This window comes from Artemia franciscana, chromosome 4, assembly GCF_032884065.1.
Source record: "Artemia franciscana chromosome 4, ASM3288406v1, whole genome shotgun sequence".
Taxonomy (NCBI): Eukaryota; Metazoa; Arthropoda; class Branchiopoda; order Anostraca; family Artemiidae; genus Artemia; species Artemia franciscana.
Window position 1 is genome coordinate 11937477 of NC_088866.1, and position 17769 is coordinate 11955245.

General features: G+C 36.7%; 2 protein-coding genes across 3 annotated transcripts in view; one reads left to right on the plus strand and one right to left on the minus strand.

The window, feature by feature from the left end:
- Positions 1-12286, plus strand: part of LOC136025996 (ELAV-like protein 2) — a 53114-nt gene extending 40828 nt beyond the window's left edge. For both annotated transcript variants that reach the window (XM_065702139.1, XM_065702138.1), the window contains 2 exons: positions 2399-2595; positions 11873-12286. In XM_065702139.1, coding sequence (XP_065558211.1) covers positions 2399-2595; positions 11873-12174 — 499 coding nt within the window. In that variant the 3' untranslated portion in view covers positions 12175-12286. The remainder of the gene's footprint in view (positions 1-2398; positions 2596-11872) is intronic.
- A 3868-nt stretch (positions 12287-16154) lies between these two features.
- LOC136025998 (probable methyltransferase-like protein 24) overlaps positions 16155-17769 on the minus strand; it is a 28183-nt gene continuing 26568 nt past the window's right edge. The window contains exon 4 of the mRNA XM_065702142.1: positions 16155-16559. Coding sequence (XP_065558214.1) covers positions 16156-16559 — 404 coding nt within the window. The 3' untranslated portion in view covers position 16155. The remainder of the gene's footprint in view (positions 16560-17769) is intronic.

A 17769-nucleotide genomic window follows, 5' to 3' on the forward strand; every position in this document is an offset into this window, starting at 1 on the left:
CGGATTTTTTTTTCTTTGTGGTTGAAACTGCCGCGTTTCGAATCGCCTCTGTTTTTCTTTTCAGTGAACTTATAATACCGTTACCAATTTTATGACCAAGATGCTGCGTTTGAGTTTGTACCTATTTAAATTTTTCTTCATTTTAAGTCAGTCCTACTCATCTAAGCCCGGTGGGAATTTGCCTCACTTGGGTTATATGTTCATTAAGGCCGTGTTTAAGTGAACTTGAAAACATCGAGGTTCAAAATTGAAGTTAGGGTAGCCTTCTGTCGCTCAATTCTCTAGAGACCGTCGATTTTCAAAAACCCTTCAAATAGCACTTATTCATTGGCGGAAATAGCAGGTTAATTATACCAGCTTGTAAATCTGGTCTCTATGCCGATCTGAAACGATTCTTTCTGGCAAAAAACTTGTAAAAATTTCAGGTAGCTGAAAATACTCTATGGGAATGTTCGAAAACAGGAAAATACATCGATAAATGGTTGCAATCATCTTACAGGTTATTGTCTTTTGCTCATGATAGTACCGATTTTGTTCTAAAAGCTTCATAAAGTAGAAGAAAAAGACTATGAAGCTTTCTGTTCTAGAAAGCTTCATAGAGAGTTCCTTCATAGAGTACACTTGTGAAAAAGAGCTAGACATTTTCTAACATTTCTAAGCAATAGAGGAAATAGAGCAAAATCCTAGCAAACGTTTTGTAGCATCTTCAAGAAGCTACGGCCTGATATTAAAAGCGGTATCTTCCTCCAATGAATACATGAGTACTTTTTAAATATAAATTTTCAATTTTAACATGGGATTTTCGAGTTCCATCGGTTCACTTAATCACGGCCTTAAAGGAATTTGAAAAAAAAAAAAAAAACTATATTATCATCCAGATTTGTCTCGTGTGTGCTAACATTTTTACGGCACTTGATATTTAGAAGGATATCGTGTCTCAGAGCTCTTATTTTAAACCCGACAGGATTTGGTGACATTGGGGGGAGGATTTAGGAGGGGGAAACCTAAAATCTTGGAAAACACTTAGAGTGGAGGGATCGGGATGAAACTCGGTGGGAAAAATAAGCACAAGTCCTAGATACATGATTGACATAACTGGAACGGATCTGCTCTCTTTGGGGTAGTTTGGGGGGGGGGGGTAATTCTGAAAAATTAGAAAAATGGGGTATTTTTAACCTACGAACGGTTAATCGGATCTCAATGAATCTGATAGTTAGAAGGATATCGTGTCTGAAAGCTCTAATTTTAAATCCCGACCGGATCTGGTGACATTGGGAGGAGTTTGTCATGGGGGAAGAAGATTTCCATAAAGGGGGCGCAGCATTTTCTAGCATTATTTAAAAAAAACAATGAAAAAATTGTCTTTTTCGTTGTTGAAAAAACATGAAAAAAATTTTCAACTGAAAATAAGGAGTAGTATTAAAACTTAAAACGAGCAGAAAATATTACGCATATAAGGGGTTCACCTCCTCCTAATACCTCACTCTTTACGCTAAAGTATTTTTAGTAATTTCAACTATTTATTCTACGGCCTTTTTGATTCGGGGGACAAAAATTAAGCTTTAATGTAAAGAGCGAGGTATTGACGAGTGGGCGAACCCCCTCATATACGTAATAAAAACATACGAATATTGAAGTTTGATACGTAAGCTAATTCGTAAGTTACGTATACCTTTTACTAATGAAAATGTTCGTAAAAAAATAAAAGTTCTTGTTGCCTTTTTAAGTACCCAAAAATTAAAGGCCGAAATCAAAACATGGATTAACTAAAAAACGTTCAGAAATTAAATAAAAAAAAACAAGTTTTTTTTAACTGAAAGTAAGGAGCGACATTAAAACTTAAAGGATAAAAAAAAAGGATGAAGATCCTCCAGAGTCATTGCTGGCGCATAGGGCGTCCAATCGACATTTCAGTGTTTTTGGTGTTGTTTTTGGTGTTTTCATGGTGTTTTTTTACAGGGACAAGTAGCAAGCTTGTCGCCCAACCTTACTGCGGCGGGGATCGAACCCTGGGCCCTATATTCCCAAGGAAGAACATCAATCCACTGTGCTACAGCAGGTTATTAAAACTTAAAACGAACAGAAATTACCCCGTATATGAAAGGGGCTGCTGTTCCCTCTTCAACGCCCTGCTTTTTACGCTAAAGTTTTTACTGTTTTAAAAAGTAGAGTTGAGAGAAAGAGTCAAACTTTAGCGCAAAGAGCAGGGCGTTGAAAAGAGGGAACAGCCCTTTTCGTATACGGGGTAATTTCTGTCCGTTTTAAGTTTTAATGTCGCTCCTTACTTTCAGTTAAAGAAAACTTGTTTCTTTTATTATTTAATCTCAAATAAGGCGTTCTTACGACTACTGTGATATCCCTTCCTCAGTAAGCAACTCAAGCATATATTGTATTTTAGGTTTGACTCCAAGGACCAAGCAGCCCGTGCAATGGAGGCGCTCAATGGTCAAACTCTACCGAATTCTTCTGAGTCTCTTAATGTCAAAGTAGCTGAAGATCCGAGCAAAATGAATAATACTTTCTTTGCTGGTGTTCAAACTGGTAAAAATATGATGATGGCTAATGCTTATGCAGCCTATGGCGGATATGAGACAGGTAGCAGGTTAATGTTATATGTGAAGTCCCATTTTTGCTCATGCTCGTCTTGACATCAATAATCGTTAACCATAAGAGATTTTTTCCTATATACAGTACCGAAGTGTAGGCAGTGTTTAAGTCTAGACATTAATGCAGTTCTTTATTTGTTTGTTTTCATTATTAATTTGTTAAAGTGGCTTTAGCAACTATGTCAGGTATTAGTATACTGGTGCACTTTTTAAGTTAAACCTGTCAAAATCTTGCCACTGTGATTTATGGCTAAGCCTACCCGAGAACTAGGGTTCAGGTAACTATTTGTCATGGAAAGCTCGACAGTTGGCAGACCATTCCAGAATTTTCTCCTTTTTCTGTAAAGTTAGAATTTGTTGCCCTCATTTCAAAATGGTCTTTTATTTTGATTTTTTTTTTAAATAATAGATATTAAAAAAAAACGCGATATAAGGCTAAGATTTTGCTAATCTACGGTGGGGAGGATGTAAACTTCTAGCAGGCAGGGATAAATTTTGACACAAAAACACGCCTATGATCCTAGTTTAGACGTGAAGTGCACCATTAAAATGCCCTTGACCCTCTAAAGGTTAAGACTATGAACATAATCTGGTGGCCGTCTCCTTGTGACCATTACGTTGGCCATATGATGATTGCTTGTTCGGTGGAGCTGTTTTAACAGGGGGGGTGGCCAATAAAGACTGTGAGGTCTACTGTTTATTTCTTTCATTTAATAGCAGTACATTCTATCGTCTAGTGCGACGTTAGAGTGTAGTCATATTTGATGTTTGCAAAAGTGTTCTGAAGTTCGACTTCTGTCGGCGGTCTTTATGACCAAAAAAAGTGTCATCTTTCAAATAAAACAAAAGCAGTAATTTATATCTTGTTTTAAGTCCCCCTCCCCTTCCTGTTCTTTTGTTACAATCGGGACATGGCACTGGTATTCCCATTATCTGTACCCGGTCTTAATTTTATTTAGAAATCGTTTCTTGTAGGCAAAGGGTACATCATCCCCGACTTCAGTTTTCTCGCTTATGTTCAACCAGCGTAATGGGCTGTTGTTTGTTATGATCATAACTATATGATCACTTCCATCCGTAGATATAATAATTGAGTTTTCCAACTGCTTACCCGATTTCTTGACATTATTTTTCAATTTCAACACAGTTTAATCCCGCTTTTGATAATTATTTCGGATATACACAATTGGATGTTCCCCGTCATCAAATTCTTGGAATATCACCGTCCCCAGTCCATAATCATACTGTCAGTTTCCTGTACAAATGATAGTGAGAAATTCGGGCGTAGAAATATTCTTTGGCTGCAAGTTCGCTTTTTTTCGTGCATCAAATCCATTCTGTTCATTTTCATCCCCAGTGTACGGGTTTAAGACTCGATTTTTGCCAATTCCATTAAATGTTTTGCTATCGTTGCAAACTTTGGTATGAACTTTTTATAATATTATAACAGTTCCAAAAACGACTGAATTTTTTTTCTTTGTGGTTGAAACCGCCGCGTTTCGAATCGCCTCGTTTTTCTTTTCAGTGAACTTATAATACCGTTACCAATTTTATGACCAAGATACTGCGTTTGAGTTTGTACCTATTTAAATTTTTCTTCATTTTCAGTAAGTCCTACTCTTCTAAGCCCGGTCGGAATTTGCCTCACTTGGGTTATATGTTCATTAAGGCCGTGTTTAAGTGAACTTGAAAACATCGAGGTTCAAAATTGAAGTTAGGGTAGCCTTCTGTCGCTCAATTCTCTAGAGACCGTCGATTGTTAAAAACCCTTCAAATAGCACTTATTCATTGGCGGAAATAGCAGGTTAATTATACCAGCTTGTAAATCTGGTCTCTAGGCCGATCTGAAACGATTCTTTCTGGCAAAAAACTTGTAAAAATTTCAGGTAGCTGAAAATACTCTATGGGAATGTTCGAAAACAGGAAAATACATCGATAAATGGTTGCAATCATCTTACAGGTTATTGTCTTTTGCTCATGATAGTACCGATTTTGTTCTAAAAGCTTCATAAAGTAGAAGAAAAAGACCATGAAGCTTTCTGTTCTAGAAAGCTTCATAGAGAGTTCCTTCATAGAGTACACTTGCGAAAAAGAGCTAGACATTTTCTAACATTTCTAAGCAATTAGAGGAAATAGAGCAAAATCCTAGCAAACGTTTTGTAGCATCTTCAAGAAGCTACGGCCTGATATTAAAAGCGGTATCTTCCTCCAATGAATACATGAGTACTTTTTAAATATAAATTTTCAATTTTAACATGGGATTTTCGAGTTCCATCGGTTCACTTAATCACGGCCTTAAAGGAATTAAAAAAAACAAAAAAACAACTATATTATCATCCAGATTTTGTCTCGTGTGTGGTAACATTTTTACGGCACTTGGTATTAACCAAGTGACATATAGCAGTCGCAAATTCTGTCGGTCCCGGTTTTGCTACTTTAGGCACTTCCAGGTAAGCTAGGACGATGAAATTTGGCAGACGTATCAGGGACTGGACCAGATTAAATTAGAAATAGTCGTTTTCCCGATTTGACCATCTGGGGGGAGTGGGGGGCCCATAAATTCGGAAAGAATAGAAAAATTGAAGTATTTTTAACTTACGAACGGTCTATCAGATCTGAATGAAATTTGATGTTTGGAAGGATATCGTGTCTCGGAGCTGTTATTTTAAATCCCGACCGGATCTGGCGACATTGGGGTCCTAGATACATGATTGACATAACAGGAACGGATCCGCTCTCTTTGGGGTAGTTGGGTGGGGGTGGGGTTAATTCTGAAGATTAGAAAAAATGAGGTATTTTTAACTTACATACGGGTGATCGGATCTCAATCAAATTTAATATTTAGAAGGATATCGTGTCTCAGAGCTCTTATTTTAAATCCCGACAGGATCTGGTGACACTGGGGGGAGGAGTTGGGAGGGGAAACCTAAAATCTTGGAAAACACTTAGTGGAGGGATCGGGATGAAACTCGGTGGGAAAAATAAGCACAAGTCCTAGATACATGATTGACATAACCGGAACGGACCTGCTCTCTTTGGGGTAGTTGGGGAGGGGGTAATTCTGAAAAATTAGAAAAAATGGGGTATTTTTAACTTACGAACGGGTGATCGGATCTCAATGAATTTGATATTTAGAAGGATATGGTGTCTCAAAGCTCTGATTTTAAATCCCAACCGGATATGGTGACATTGGGAGGAGTTTGGGGTGGGGGAACCTCAAATCATGGAAAACGCTTAGATTGGAGGGATCAGGATGAAACTTGGTGGGAAAAATAAGCAGAAGTATTAGATACGTGATTTACATAACTGGAACGGTTCCGGTCTATTGGGGGGTGTGTGTTAATTCTGAAAAATTAGGAAAAATGACGTATTTTTAACTTACGAAGGAGTGATCGGATCTTCATGAAACTTCATATTTAGAAGAACCTCGTAACTCAGATCTCTTAATTTAAATCTCAACCGGGTCCAGCGTCACTGGGGGGGGGGGGGAGCAGAAATCTTAGAAAAAACTTAAAGCGGAGAGATCAGGATGAAACTGGATGGGAAGAATAAAAACCTGTGTAAGATACGTGACTGACATAACCGGACCGGATCTGCTCTCTTTGGTGGAATTGGGGTGGGGGTAATTTTGAAAATTGAGGTATTTGTAACTTACGAAAGGGTGACCAGATCTTAATGAAATTTGATATTTAGAATGATCTTGTACTTTAAAGCTCTAATTTTAAATTCCGACCAGATTCTTTGACATTGGGGGGAGTTGGAGGGGGAAACCGGAATTCTTGGAAAACGTGAAAATGGGGTATTTTTATCTTACGAATAGGTGATCGGATCTTGTTTAAGTTTGATATTTAGAAGGAATTCATGTCTCAGAGCTCTTATTTCAAATCCCGACCAGATCTTTTGACATTTGGGGGAGTTGGAGGGGGAAATCTTGGAAAACGCTTGGAATGGAGGAATCAGGATGAAACTTGGTGGATAGAATAAGCAAATGTCCTTGATACGTGATTGACGTAACCGTACTGGATTCGTTCTCTTTGAGGGAGTCGGGGGAGGGGTTCAGTGAATTTGGCAAGTTTGGTGCTTCTGGACGTGCTAGGACGAGGAAAATTGGTAGGTGTGTCAGGGAGCTGCACAAATTGACTTGATAAAGTCGTTTTCTCAGATTTGATCATCTGGGGGCTAAAGGGAGAGGAAAAATTAGAAAAAATTAGGTATTTATAACTTACGAGTGGGTGATCGGATCTTAATGAATTTTGATATTTCGAAGGATATCGTGACTCAGAGCTCTTATTTTAAATCCTGACCGGCATTAAGCCTCTTATTTTCCTTTTAAATCAATCTATTGATTCTTAGAATTTTGTTAGAGCTCATACCATATGAGCTCTTGGCTCTTAGCTCTTATTGCCTCGTCACAATTGCCAAATGAGCTATTAGCTCTTGTTTAAAAATACAATTTACTAATCTTTTGAAACTTGCTGGTTGCGCTTTTAGCCCAAAGGCATACACATAAGCTGCTGTAACCCAAACAGCCGTCTTGCCCATTTGCAGGATGTATTTTTTTTACAATGCACTCTTTTTAAATATAAAATTGATATAAATATCGCGGAGCCTACTAACTCCAAAGTTTCGTTCGTTTTGCGAATTGGCTTTGCGTCTCATTTTGAAATGGCATAAAATTTTCTATAAACTACCGTCGAATTGTGCCATTCTTTTTATGACACTTGGTATCTACCAAGTGACACATAGCGATCGCAATTCAGTTGGTCTGTCTGTCGGTCTGTCTGTCCCGGTTTTGCTACTTTAGGCACTTCTAGGTAAGCTAGGACGATGAAATTTGTCAGGCTTATCAGGAGCCAGACCAGATTAAATTAGAAATTGCTGTTTTCCCGATTCGACCATCTGGGGAGGAGTGGGAGGACGGTGAAATCGGAAAAATTAGAAAAATGAGGGATTTTTAACTTACGAACGGGTGATCGGATCTTAATGGAGTTTGATGTTTGGAAGGATGTAGTGTCTCAAAGCTCTTAATTTAAATCCCGACCAGATCCTGTGATATTGCGGGGAGTTGGGGGGGGGACCTAAAATCTTGAAAACGCTTAGAGCGGAGGGATCGGGGTGAAACTCGGTGGGGAAAATCATCACAAGCCTAGATACGTTATTGACATAACTGGAACGGATCCGCTGTCTTTGGGGGAGTTGGGGGGGGGGGGGGTTAATTCTGAAAATTAGAAAAATGAGGTATTTTTAACTTACGAAGGAGTGATCGGATCTTAATGAAATTTAATATTTGGAAAGATATTGTGTCTCAGAGCTCTTATTTTAAATCCCGACCGGATCCGGTGACATTGGGAGGAGTTGGGGGAACCTAAAATCTTTGAAAACTCTTAGAGTGGAGGGATTGGGATGAGACTTGGTGGGAAAAATAAGCACAAGTCCTTGATACGTGATTGACATAACCAGAAAGGAGCCGCTCTCTTTGGGGGAGTTGGGGGTAATTCTAAAATATTAGAAAAAATGAGGTATTTTTAACTTAGGAAGGAGTGATCGGATCTTAATGAAATTTCATATTTAGAAGGATCTCGTAACTAAGATCTTTTATTTTAAATCCCGACCGGATCCAGTGTCATTAGGGGGGGGGGTGGTAATCTTGGAAAACGCTTAAAGCGGAGAGATCAGAATGAAACTTGGTGGGAAGAATAAGCACAAGCCCAGGATATGCGATGGAAGTAACCGGATCGGATCTGCTCTCTTTGGTGGAGTTGGGGGGGAGTAATTCGGAAAAATTAGAAAAAAATGAGTTATTTGTAACTTACGAACGGGTGATCAGATCTTAATGAAATTTGATTTTTAGAAGGATCTTGTGCTTTAGGACATTCATTTTAAATCCCATCCAGATCAGGTGACATTGGGGGGAGCTGGAGGGGGAAACCGGAAATCTTGGAAAACGCTTAGTGGAGAGATCGGGATGAAACTTGGTGGGAAGAGTAAGCACAAGTTAAATATATGTTACTGACATAATTGGAACGGATCCGTTCTCTTTAGGGGAGCTGGAGGTTGTTAATTTGGAAAAATTAGAAAAATTTAGGCATTTTAACTTAAGAACGGGTGACCGGATGTTAATGAAATTTGATATTTAGAAGGAACTCATGTCTCAGAGCTCTTATTTCCAATCCCAACCAGATCTGTTTAAATTAGAGGGAGTTGGAGGTGGAAACTGGGAATCTTGGAAAATGCTTATAAATGTCGTAGATACGTGATTGACGTAACCGGACTGGATCCGCTTTCTTTGGGGGTGTTAGGGGTGCGGTTAAGTGCTTTGGTGAGTTTGGTGCTTCTGGACGGGCTAGGACGATGAAAATTGGTAGGGGTGTCTCAAATTGACTTGATAAAGTCGTTTTCCCCGATTCGACCATCTGGGGCGCAGAAGGGAGAGGAAAAATGAGAAAAATTTAGGTATTTTTAACTTACGAGTGGGTGATCGGATCTTAACGGATTTTGATATTTAGAATGACCTCGTCGCCCATAGCACTTATTTTAAATCCCGACCGGCATTAAGCTTCTGATTTTCCTTTTAAAGTAATCTATTGATTCTTAGAATTTTGCCAGAGCTCATACCATATGAGCTCTTGGCATATCTTGTCGTTTTGCTTCCCAAATCCAATACAATACAGGTACGAGCATAATACAGTTTTGAATTTTTTTTTTTACATTTTACTTAGTCCGTTCCCTCCTCCTCCATTGGGCTAAAATGTTTTAAAATTGGGTGTCTGTTTGATCTCGTGTTGGACTAGTAGCTTTAATTTTTTCCTGTTCTCTTTATTTTCCAACATTTTGTAAAGTAATTTCCCTTTTTGGCGAAAATGGCTGTGACAGTGCGTGTTTTGTTGCTTTACAGTCGCTATCTTTCGATTGGCAAATTCCTTGTTGGTTATCACAAACACTCCGATTGGTTCAAACTTTTACTAATCTTGTTTTTTCTTGGGTTATTGTCATTTCCGTAGATTGCGTCTGTCGTTTTGGGTCATATTATTTCTTTGCCGTTCATGTTTTTTTATCTGCTGAAAAGCTTTGAATGCTGAAAAATCTGCTGAATTTTGTATCTGCTGAAAAAAAATATCGTCAACGAATGGGAATTGAACTTTCACATTTTATCTCTTCCACATTTGCATTCGTATTTTCAGTAATCGCTCTTAGTTCATTTCTCGAGTCTGTGCGCTACCGATTTGCTTGTCTAGCAAATGGCCTATATCTTTGAGGGGGATCAGCTTTATTCCGCCTTTTATATGTTGAGTGCATTTGCCTAGATATCTGCACATCTTTATCTTGTTATCTGTCTCTAATGGGATCCCATATATACTCACCTCCCCATTTCCTAGGTGTCCAGGCCCACTTTATGGTGTGCTATTTCCCGATCGCACAGTATCTGTTACCCAATCTCTATCTTCGTTTGTAAGTTCCATTTTTAGAATAATTCTTATTTGACTTTGAGGTTTATTGTTTTATCTTTTCTCTAATAATTTATGTTTTGCTTGCACAACTCTTTAATTCTTTTTGTTCTACTTGTCCTGTCGTCAGGTAGCAAAACTGATAATCCTACTTTTAAAATCTCTGGGTTTTCCCTGAACAATTTCTAAGCCTGCCAGTGTCTCTCTTCTCGAGAGAAATGGAACATATTACTCTTGTAGATATTTCAGATCTCGGTTTTCAACTAATATTGTGAATATCCGGGAATATCAGCTAAAATAGCAAGTCTCGGTTCATCTCAAATGATTCATCTCCGATAATTCATGTCCAATGATTCCTTGAAACGTGAAATAAATCTTCGAAATTTTAATGCGTATATTCTATTTGGAAAAAGGACGCATCTACACAAAAATCTTCTTAATGGATTTGCAGGAGGATAAACTACAGTGCACAAGACATCAATATCTTGCAAAATTCATTATCCACGCCAAAGATTTTCATCCTTCAGTATCGAATTGCATAGTTTCATTAAATTTTGAAATCATGAATTCTGATTGTAGTTGCGTATTACACCTAAATGGCAGCTGTCCCGCCTTCCCATGCAATTCACAGCAAATTATCAATAATTTGTAGAATACAATCTTCTAGCTGAACATTCTACTAAATAGTCAACTCAGTTCACGTTATCAAATTAAAGAACGTATATTTGTCTTTGCTACGTGGGAGTATCTTTCCATGGAGGAATTTATCACGAGGGAAGAGAATTTCAATGAAAGGGGTGCAGGATTTCTAGCATAACTTAAAAAAAATGAGAAAATAAATAAAACAAGTTTTTTCAGTTGGAAGTAAGCAGCAGCATTAAAACTTAAAACGAACCAGTCTGTGATGCAGGGGTCATTCTTAAAGAATTCTTAAAAGTCTGCTCAGTTCATGTTATTAAATTAACGACGCACTTTTCTCGAAAATATGTTGATTTTTATGTGTCTATTCAATTCTATAACATTGACTGTACCAGTGAATAACTTCACTATTTTTAACACGCAAGTTATCCACAAGAAGCTCTTTCTGTAATCAAATCACTGAATTTCTCGCTTCTGATTACCCGATTCCTTGGATAACGGCCTGTTTACGACGTTTCTGGCACCGTAATTATCTTAAAGTGTTAGTCCTAGATTGGTGCTTTGCCCCCGAAATTCTAAATCAATTAAGATGAGTTTTATTTCGTGGGCATTTGTGTAATTTTTATAAGATGTTTTTATAGGCTAAATTAGCCTGTATCCTGAGAAACACGGGTTCGAATTTCTGCAATAGAATTTTACTGGTGGCCATACTATTCAATCCACCAATGTTGGTTGATGTTTTTACATGTGCTTTTGTTGGTCCGGCTATAACCAAACAAATTGTCCGGCTAAAACCAAAGGGGGAGAACCCCCCTTTGGCTTTTCAACAAATGCGTTCCATACATTCTACATTTTTGCGGGCATATTTTCTTCTATTTTTACATTCTACCCTCTCCAGTACCTTTGGGAGCATTATTTTAAGAATAACGAACTAAATCTTTCGTCTGATAATTTTTAATACTGATACAAAAAATGGCAACTTTCGTGTATCTTTCACTTACCGTTTCGGATTATAAGTTTTCCTTGATTAGGGCTGAAAGAATTTAAAATGCTGAAAAAACGCCAGTGTGAAACACTGACAGTTGATTCTTACGTCTGTGAAGTGTTCTCTCATAAGTAAGTACGCCCATTATGCAATGATAAGTAATGTTGATTTTAATATCTCCATTTTTGTCTTTGCAGACTATAGTGGCTATCAAGGCGGCTACACAGAATACGACCCGTCTACTTATTATGTAGCTGGATATAATCAGCAAGGATACGCACCAGCTGCCATGAAACACCGAATGCCTAATGCAGTGATGCGACCAGGCTACATACCGCCGAGACCAGTGCATCCACAAATGATGCAGGTTCGTCCTCCTCCAATACCATCAGTTGGTCCAATGAAATCTAGGATGCAAACGCCGAAAAGGTACAACCCAATGTCCACCTGGGATTATGCTCAAGGGAGTGCTGCAGATGCTGCTTTCTGGTCTGAATAGGATATAAGGTTTAATTTGTTCATTTTTGTTTCATTATTGGATTTCTTTTCGAAAATAATCTTAAATGCATCTGTTGTTTTGTAACTTGTTTTCTATGAAGATGTGTTAAGTATTCGTGTCTCGGTTTTCTATCGGTTGAAGGATTTCACCCTCTTCTTTGTCTTGGCAGCATTGGTACCAGACTAGACTCTCAGGGCCAAATAGGTAAAATAAACCAAAAAATACATAACATATATCATATATATATATATATATATATATATATATATATATATATATATATATATATATATATATATATATATATATATATATATAAAACACATATTTTGAAAGGTCCTCAAAGGTCAGGGCCCTCAAGAGGGAGAAGGAGTGGAGGTAGGTACTTCAAAATACCTTCCTGGGACATACGTTAGCCTGTAGACCCATCCCTGAAAGTTTCATTTTCCTAACCTAACCCCTTTCCGATATAGCCAAAAGTCAATCAACTAGAATTTTACCCTTGGGTAAAATTCTAGTTGAGTGATTTTACAGCTGACTTTACAGTGACTTTACGGAGCTGTTAAAAACTCTGATCAATCAAAAAACTTAAGCTATGCAAACTAAACCTTTAAATATTTTTTTTTTTTGAAGGATAAACAAACGTATGCAATAACTACAAATTTGATATACGACAGCTAAATATGAAATTTAAAGGTTGTCCAATTTACCTTAATTTGGAGAATAAACAAAATTGAGTTTTTTCTTTGCTTAAGTTATTTCTTTGGGCCGCGGAGGGGTATGGTTTAGAACCAATGCCATGGATCCAAGATCAAAACTTCATGTTTCTAGCTTGAATAGATTAGCTGTTTATTCTGTGCAATGAGAGAGAGAGAGAGAGACCCAATCTCGGTTTCAAGGATATAAAATGAGCAAAAGAATCGCCTTTGTAAAGCCTTGTTCTGTTTTCTCATAAGCTGGATAAGGCCATGCAACGCAGTATTCTTTAGTACACGCCACAATGTCGGAGCTTGGAAATAATCATCTTATCCCTCCCCAAACAAACAACAACAGAAGAAAAATAACAGAATACAAATACAAAATTAAATTATTCTCCTTTTTTACTACTTTATCAATATATTTACATACCTGAAACATTGCCCTTTTTAAAGTCGTCTGCAATAATAATTCCTTAAAACAATATTTTCTGAAATGAGTTAGCTGGAAAATCTGTTTTGTCGAAAAAAAAAAAAAAAACAGAAAAATAAATACCCAATCATAAAGACGTAGCTCAGATCAGACGCACTCACAGGGAGCCATAGGATTCCTCTTTGATATATATTTTGCTATTATTTGCCTCTATTCTATACACTTTCATATTGATTTTTTTTACCAGCTGTTTGTTTATACTCTTGTTCGCAGTAGCAAAACAAAATAATAAGAATAAATCAGTAACATATAGGACTAAAATATTGGTTGTTAGGTTTGGACCCACCAAGCTTACTATCTCTCTGATGAAATGAAAATCTGATCGTGTATGGATGGTTAATATTGCGCCCAAATATTTAAATATTTCGCTTTCGTTCTCCTTTATAGTATAATTTAGTATTTTTTTCATTTTGCATATTTTGAATCCCTCTAAAATTTATAATCCCTATTTTTTATTATTTAAGACCAGTTTCTCTTTGGACTATTAACCTTCTAGTATATCTAACAGAATCTGGAGCTCCTCTGGAGATTTAACGATCAGCACCACGTCATCAGCAAAAGCATAAGCGATAAAGTTAGGTTTCCTAGTGAAACCTTTGGGGCCCATTCCTTTCTAAAGTGACCAATCACATCATAAATAACAGTACAAACAACCTTGGCGAAATATTGCTGCCCTATTTTACCTCTTTTTTAATTTCAAAAACAATGATAAGCCTTTACCTATGACCTGTAGTATAACTATTGTCTTCAAATACCTATCAGCTAATATCCTGATGAAAAGCCTTGGCATACTTACCTTCAAGAATTCTATCAAAATATTTTTCTAGATCTGAAAACGCTACGAATAGCCTACTCATCCCCTTCGCCTATTTTCTACAAATGCCTGAGGGACTAGGATCCTATTTATAGTGTTTGTCAGCTGGTCAGCTGGGTCTCCTTTTTTGAATAGCTGTAAGATCAAAGATGTTTTCTAAAACAATGACCATTCCAAGTTGAAAATTTAAAGAAGATTGCCATAAGTATAAATCAAAATTGGTTCAAAATATTTGTTTGTACTCGATAATAACTGATGCATGCAAAGGCAGATATAGAGCAAATTCTTTGGGGACTTTGTTTGACAAGGATGCCAAAAATTGACCGAATTTACAAACTTTTTTCCTTAAAAAAGGAAAAAACTAAGTTTTTTTCAGAGAAAAAAATGGAATTAGAGCGTCAGAAAAATATTAGGTCGGGAGTCCCCCGCCCCCACTGGATGCATGAAAAAACTATATAACTGAATCTTAACGTGTTCTTAAAACTCGCCCCTTGTCTTGTGTAATATCTCCGTAAATTCTTCAACAATTTAAATTAGTCATCTACGTTCTCTAATTAACGTAAATTGCAACTACTTCATCCGAAAATGTTTTGCTCTACCGACTACTCGATAGGTTTCCGGCTACAAGTTTGTAGTTGGAACTAACTAGCTTCAGCACCTCTACATTAAGATGATTCAGATCGCAAAAAAATGTTCCTCCAAAGCATAAATCGAACTAGACGCGAAAGAGCGCCCAAGATGCAAAAGTAAATTCTCTTCGGTTGCGTTCCTTTCGAAATCTCCCATTATCAATCCACCAAACCCGATTCAATACATAGTGCCAGCAGTCTTTCTCTCTATTGCTTTGTTCTTCGTTTATCATCCATGCTAGCTCTGGGGATCCTGTACCCATCTAGGACTATTGACAGAATACTTGGAATTGTCACAGCAGTTTTTACGTGTCAAATTTTTATAACGCACCTCCATTCTTTTGGTTTTGAAATCATTTTGTACCAATTTTCGTGTTTTTGGCTTTATCAGTTTAGATTTGCACACAAGTGCACACAAAAAGCGCAAACACACAAACTCACTTTTGATATTTTATATATAGATTAACTTACCCTCGGGTAGTGTTGGATAGTTAATATCCGGGAAATTTTAATAATGTTAACCTTCGCAAGAGTGTATTTAACAACTTCGTAGTTTCTTGGCGATCAAATGGACAGTGTAGTAATGCATGGAGAATACACACAGACATAAATTAAATTCCTATATAGATAGATGATAACTTCACTGGTTCCTTGTCTAGCTTCCCTTGGCTTTTGTTTGTCTTAGGTCCTCGTAGGTGGCCCAGACTTCGCTGTTAATTGTTTAAATAAATCAAAATTTCTACAAGCCAAATAGTCAGCTCTTTTCATGGCCTTTCTTTGCTCGCTCAGGCCTTTGGCCCTCGTAGTCGCGATCTTTAGAAGCTACAGAAGCTGCGAGTGCAAAAGAGAAGAATATAAATATGTGACGTCAAGATAAAAAAAAAGTCTCTGACTGCCGACGATCCAAGCACCAACAGAATGAATCGAACCTACATCCGTGTCCTATTTCTATGGTGTTTGGCCAAAAGGTGGTAAGTCCCCCTTTTCAAATTTTAAACTGTGTCCATCAAATTAGTAAATTACGAAGTGAAAAATGGGGGGGGGGTATCTACTGAGGTTGGTTTTTCACGACGAATCAAATTCTGGACGAAAGAATTTATGAGATACGGGAATAACCTCATTTGGGTATGTATATTGCTTTTCTGAGATTTTATTTAAACCTCACATATCCCAGCCACCATTGGACTTCTTATCCTAATGATTAAATCAAATTGTAGATGTTGAGAAGAAAGCAATAGGTGTTTGTAACTCCTTATCGTCAAAGAAATTATTTATACGATTGATTCAGTTCAAATTAGTCTAAGGTATATGTAACTAAAAAGAATGGTGTTTGAACTTAAATTGTCTCCTTTAGTCAAAATATTTATTATAAAACTGTTTATTGTACATAGAAACTTTGTAGCAGTGGACCTGTTTCTCTCCTGTAACCTTGTCGACGATCAGACATGATGGATGAGCCCACTCAGATGCTGCAAACTTGACAAATCCCATGTTTTCTAGGACCCAAAGCTGGGCGTAGAATTGTTCTATAGTCGATTCGTCATTCTTGTTAAAAACGGTTAAAAATTGCTTTACGTGATTAAGAATACCAGAACTTACTAGTTCTGTTAAGATAGGTACATCCTTCTGTTCGACATTCACTTTTATCACGTCAATATTGCTTGGTGACTCCTTCAAAATTCTCAATATGTCCTTTAGGCGAATATATTTTTTCGCTGGATCTTGGTTTTCGCTTAAACTGCCATCACTTATGCCTAAAAAAAACGAAAAAAAAAAGCAGGGAAGCAAATAATATGATGATCATATTAAAATATACACAAGGAAATGAAATAGTTTAAAATACACCAGTCCTCTTTCCTGCTCGTTTTTAAGGGTAACATGTAATTGAAGTTTTGAAACATTTTCGTGCTTGCTCAAGATACTGTAGGAAACTAATATGGATAGAAACCCAAACTTTTGCCCTAGAGAGAAATAAAATGGCACTCTAGCCATCTCTCTCACACCGGTCACAGTGTAGTAATCTGCCCCACTGACCTTCATCAGCATTCCTTTTCAATATAATTGAATACGACAGTGTTTTTATGGTGATACGACAACCTGCATTCAAGTATAATTCGAAGGTAATTATTCAATAACAGCACAGAGGCAAATTTATTTCCTTCATCTTTTAAATATTAGATATTAACATAAAACATTAAATACTAGACATTTAAATATTAACCTCTCTTGCTATGGTATCGTGATGTTCAATATATATCTAATTATTCTTACTATCGGTTTATACGCAGTCCTACTTTTCCTTCTTCTGGGCAAATTTATTTCCTTCATCTTTTAAATATTAGATATTAACATAAAACATTAAATACTAGACATTTAAATATTAACCTCTCTTGCTATGGTATCGTGATGTTCAATATATATCTAATTATTCTTACTATCGGTTTATACGCAGTCCTACTTTTCCTTCTTCTGGGCAAATTTATTTCCTTCATCTTTTAAATATTAGATATTAACATAAAACATTAAATACTAGACATTTAAATATTAACCTCTCTTGCTATGGTATCGTGATGTTCAATATATATCTAATTATTCTTACTATCGGTTTATACGCAGTCCTACTTTTCCTTCTTCTGGGCAAATTTATTTCCTTCATCTTTTAAATATTAGATATTAACATAAAACATTAAATACTAGACATTTAAATATTAACCTCTCTTGCTATGGTATCGTGATGTTCAATATATATCTAATTATTCTTACTATCGGTTTATACGCAGTCCTACTTTTCCTTCTTCTGGGCAAATTTATTTCCTTCATCTTTTAAATATTAGATATTAACATAAAACATTAAATACTAGACATTTAAATATTGATATCTCTTGCTATGGTATCGTGATGTTCAATATATATCTAATTATTCTTATTATCTTTTTACACGCAGTCCTACTTTTCCTTCTTCTG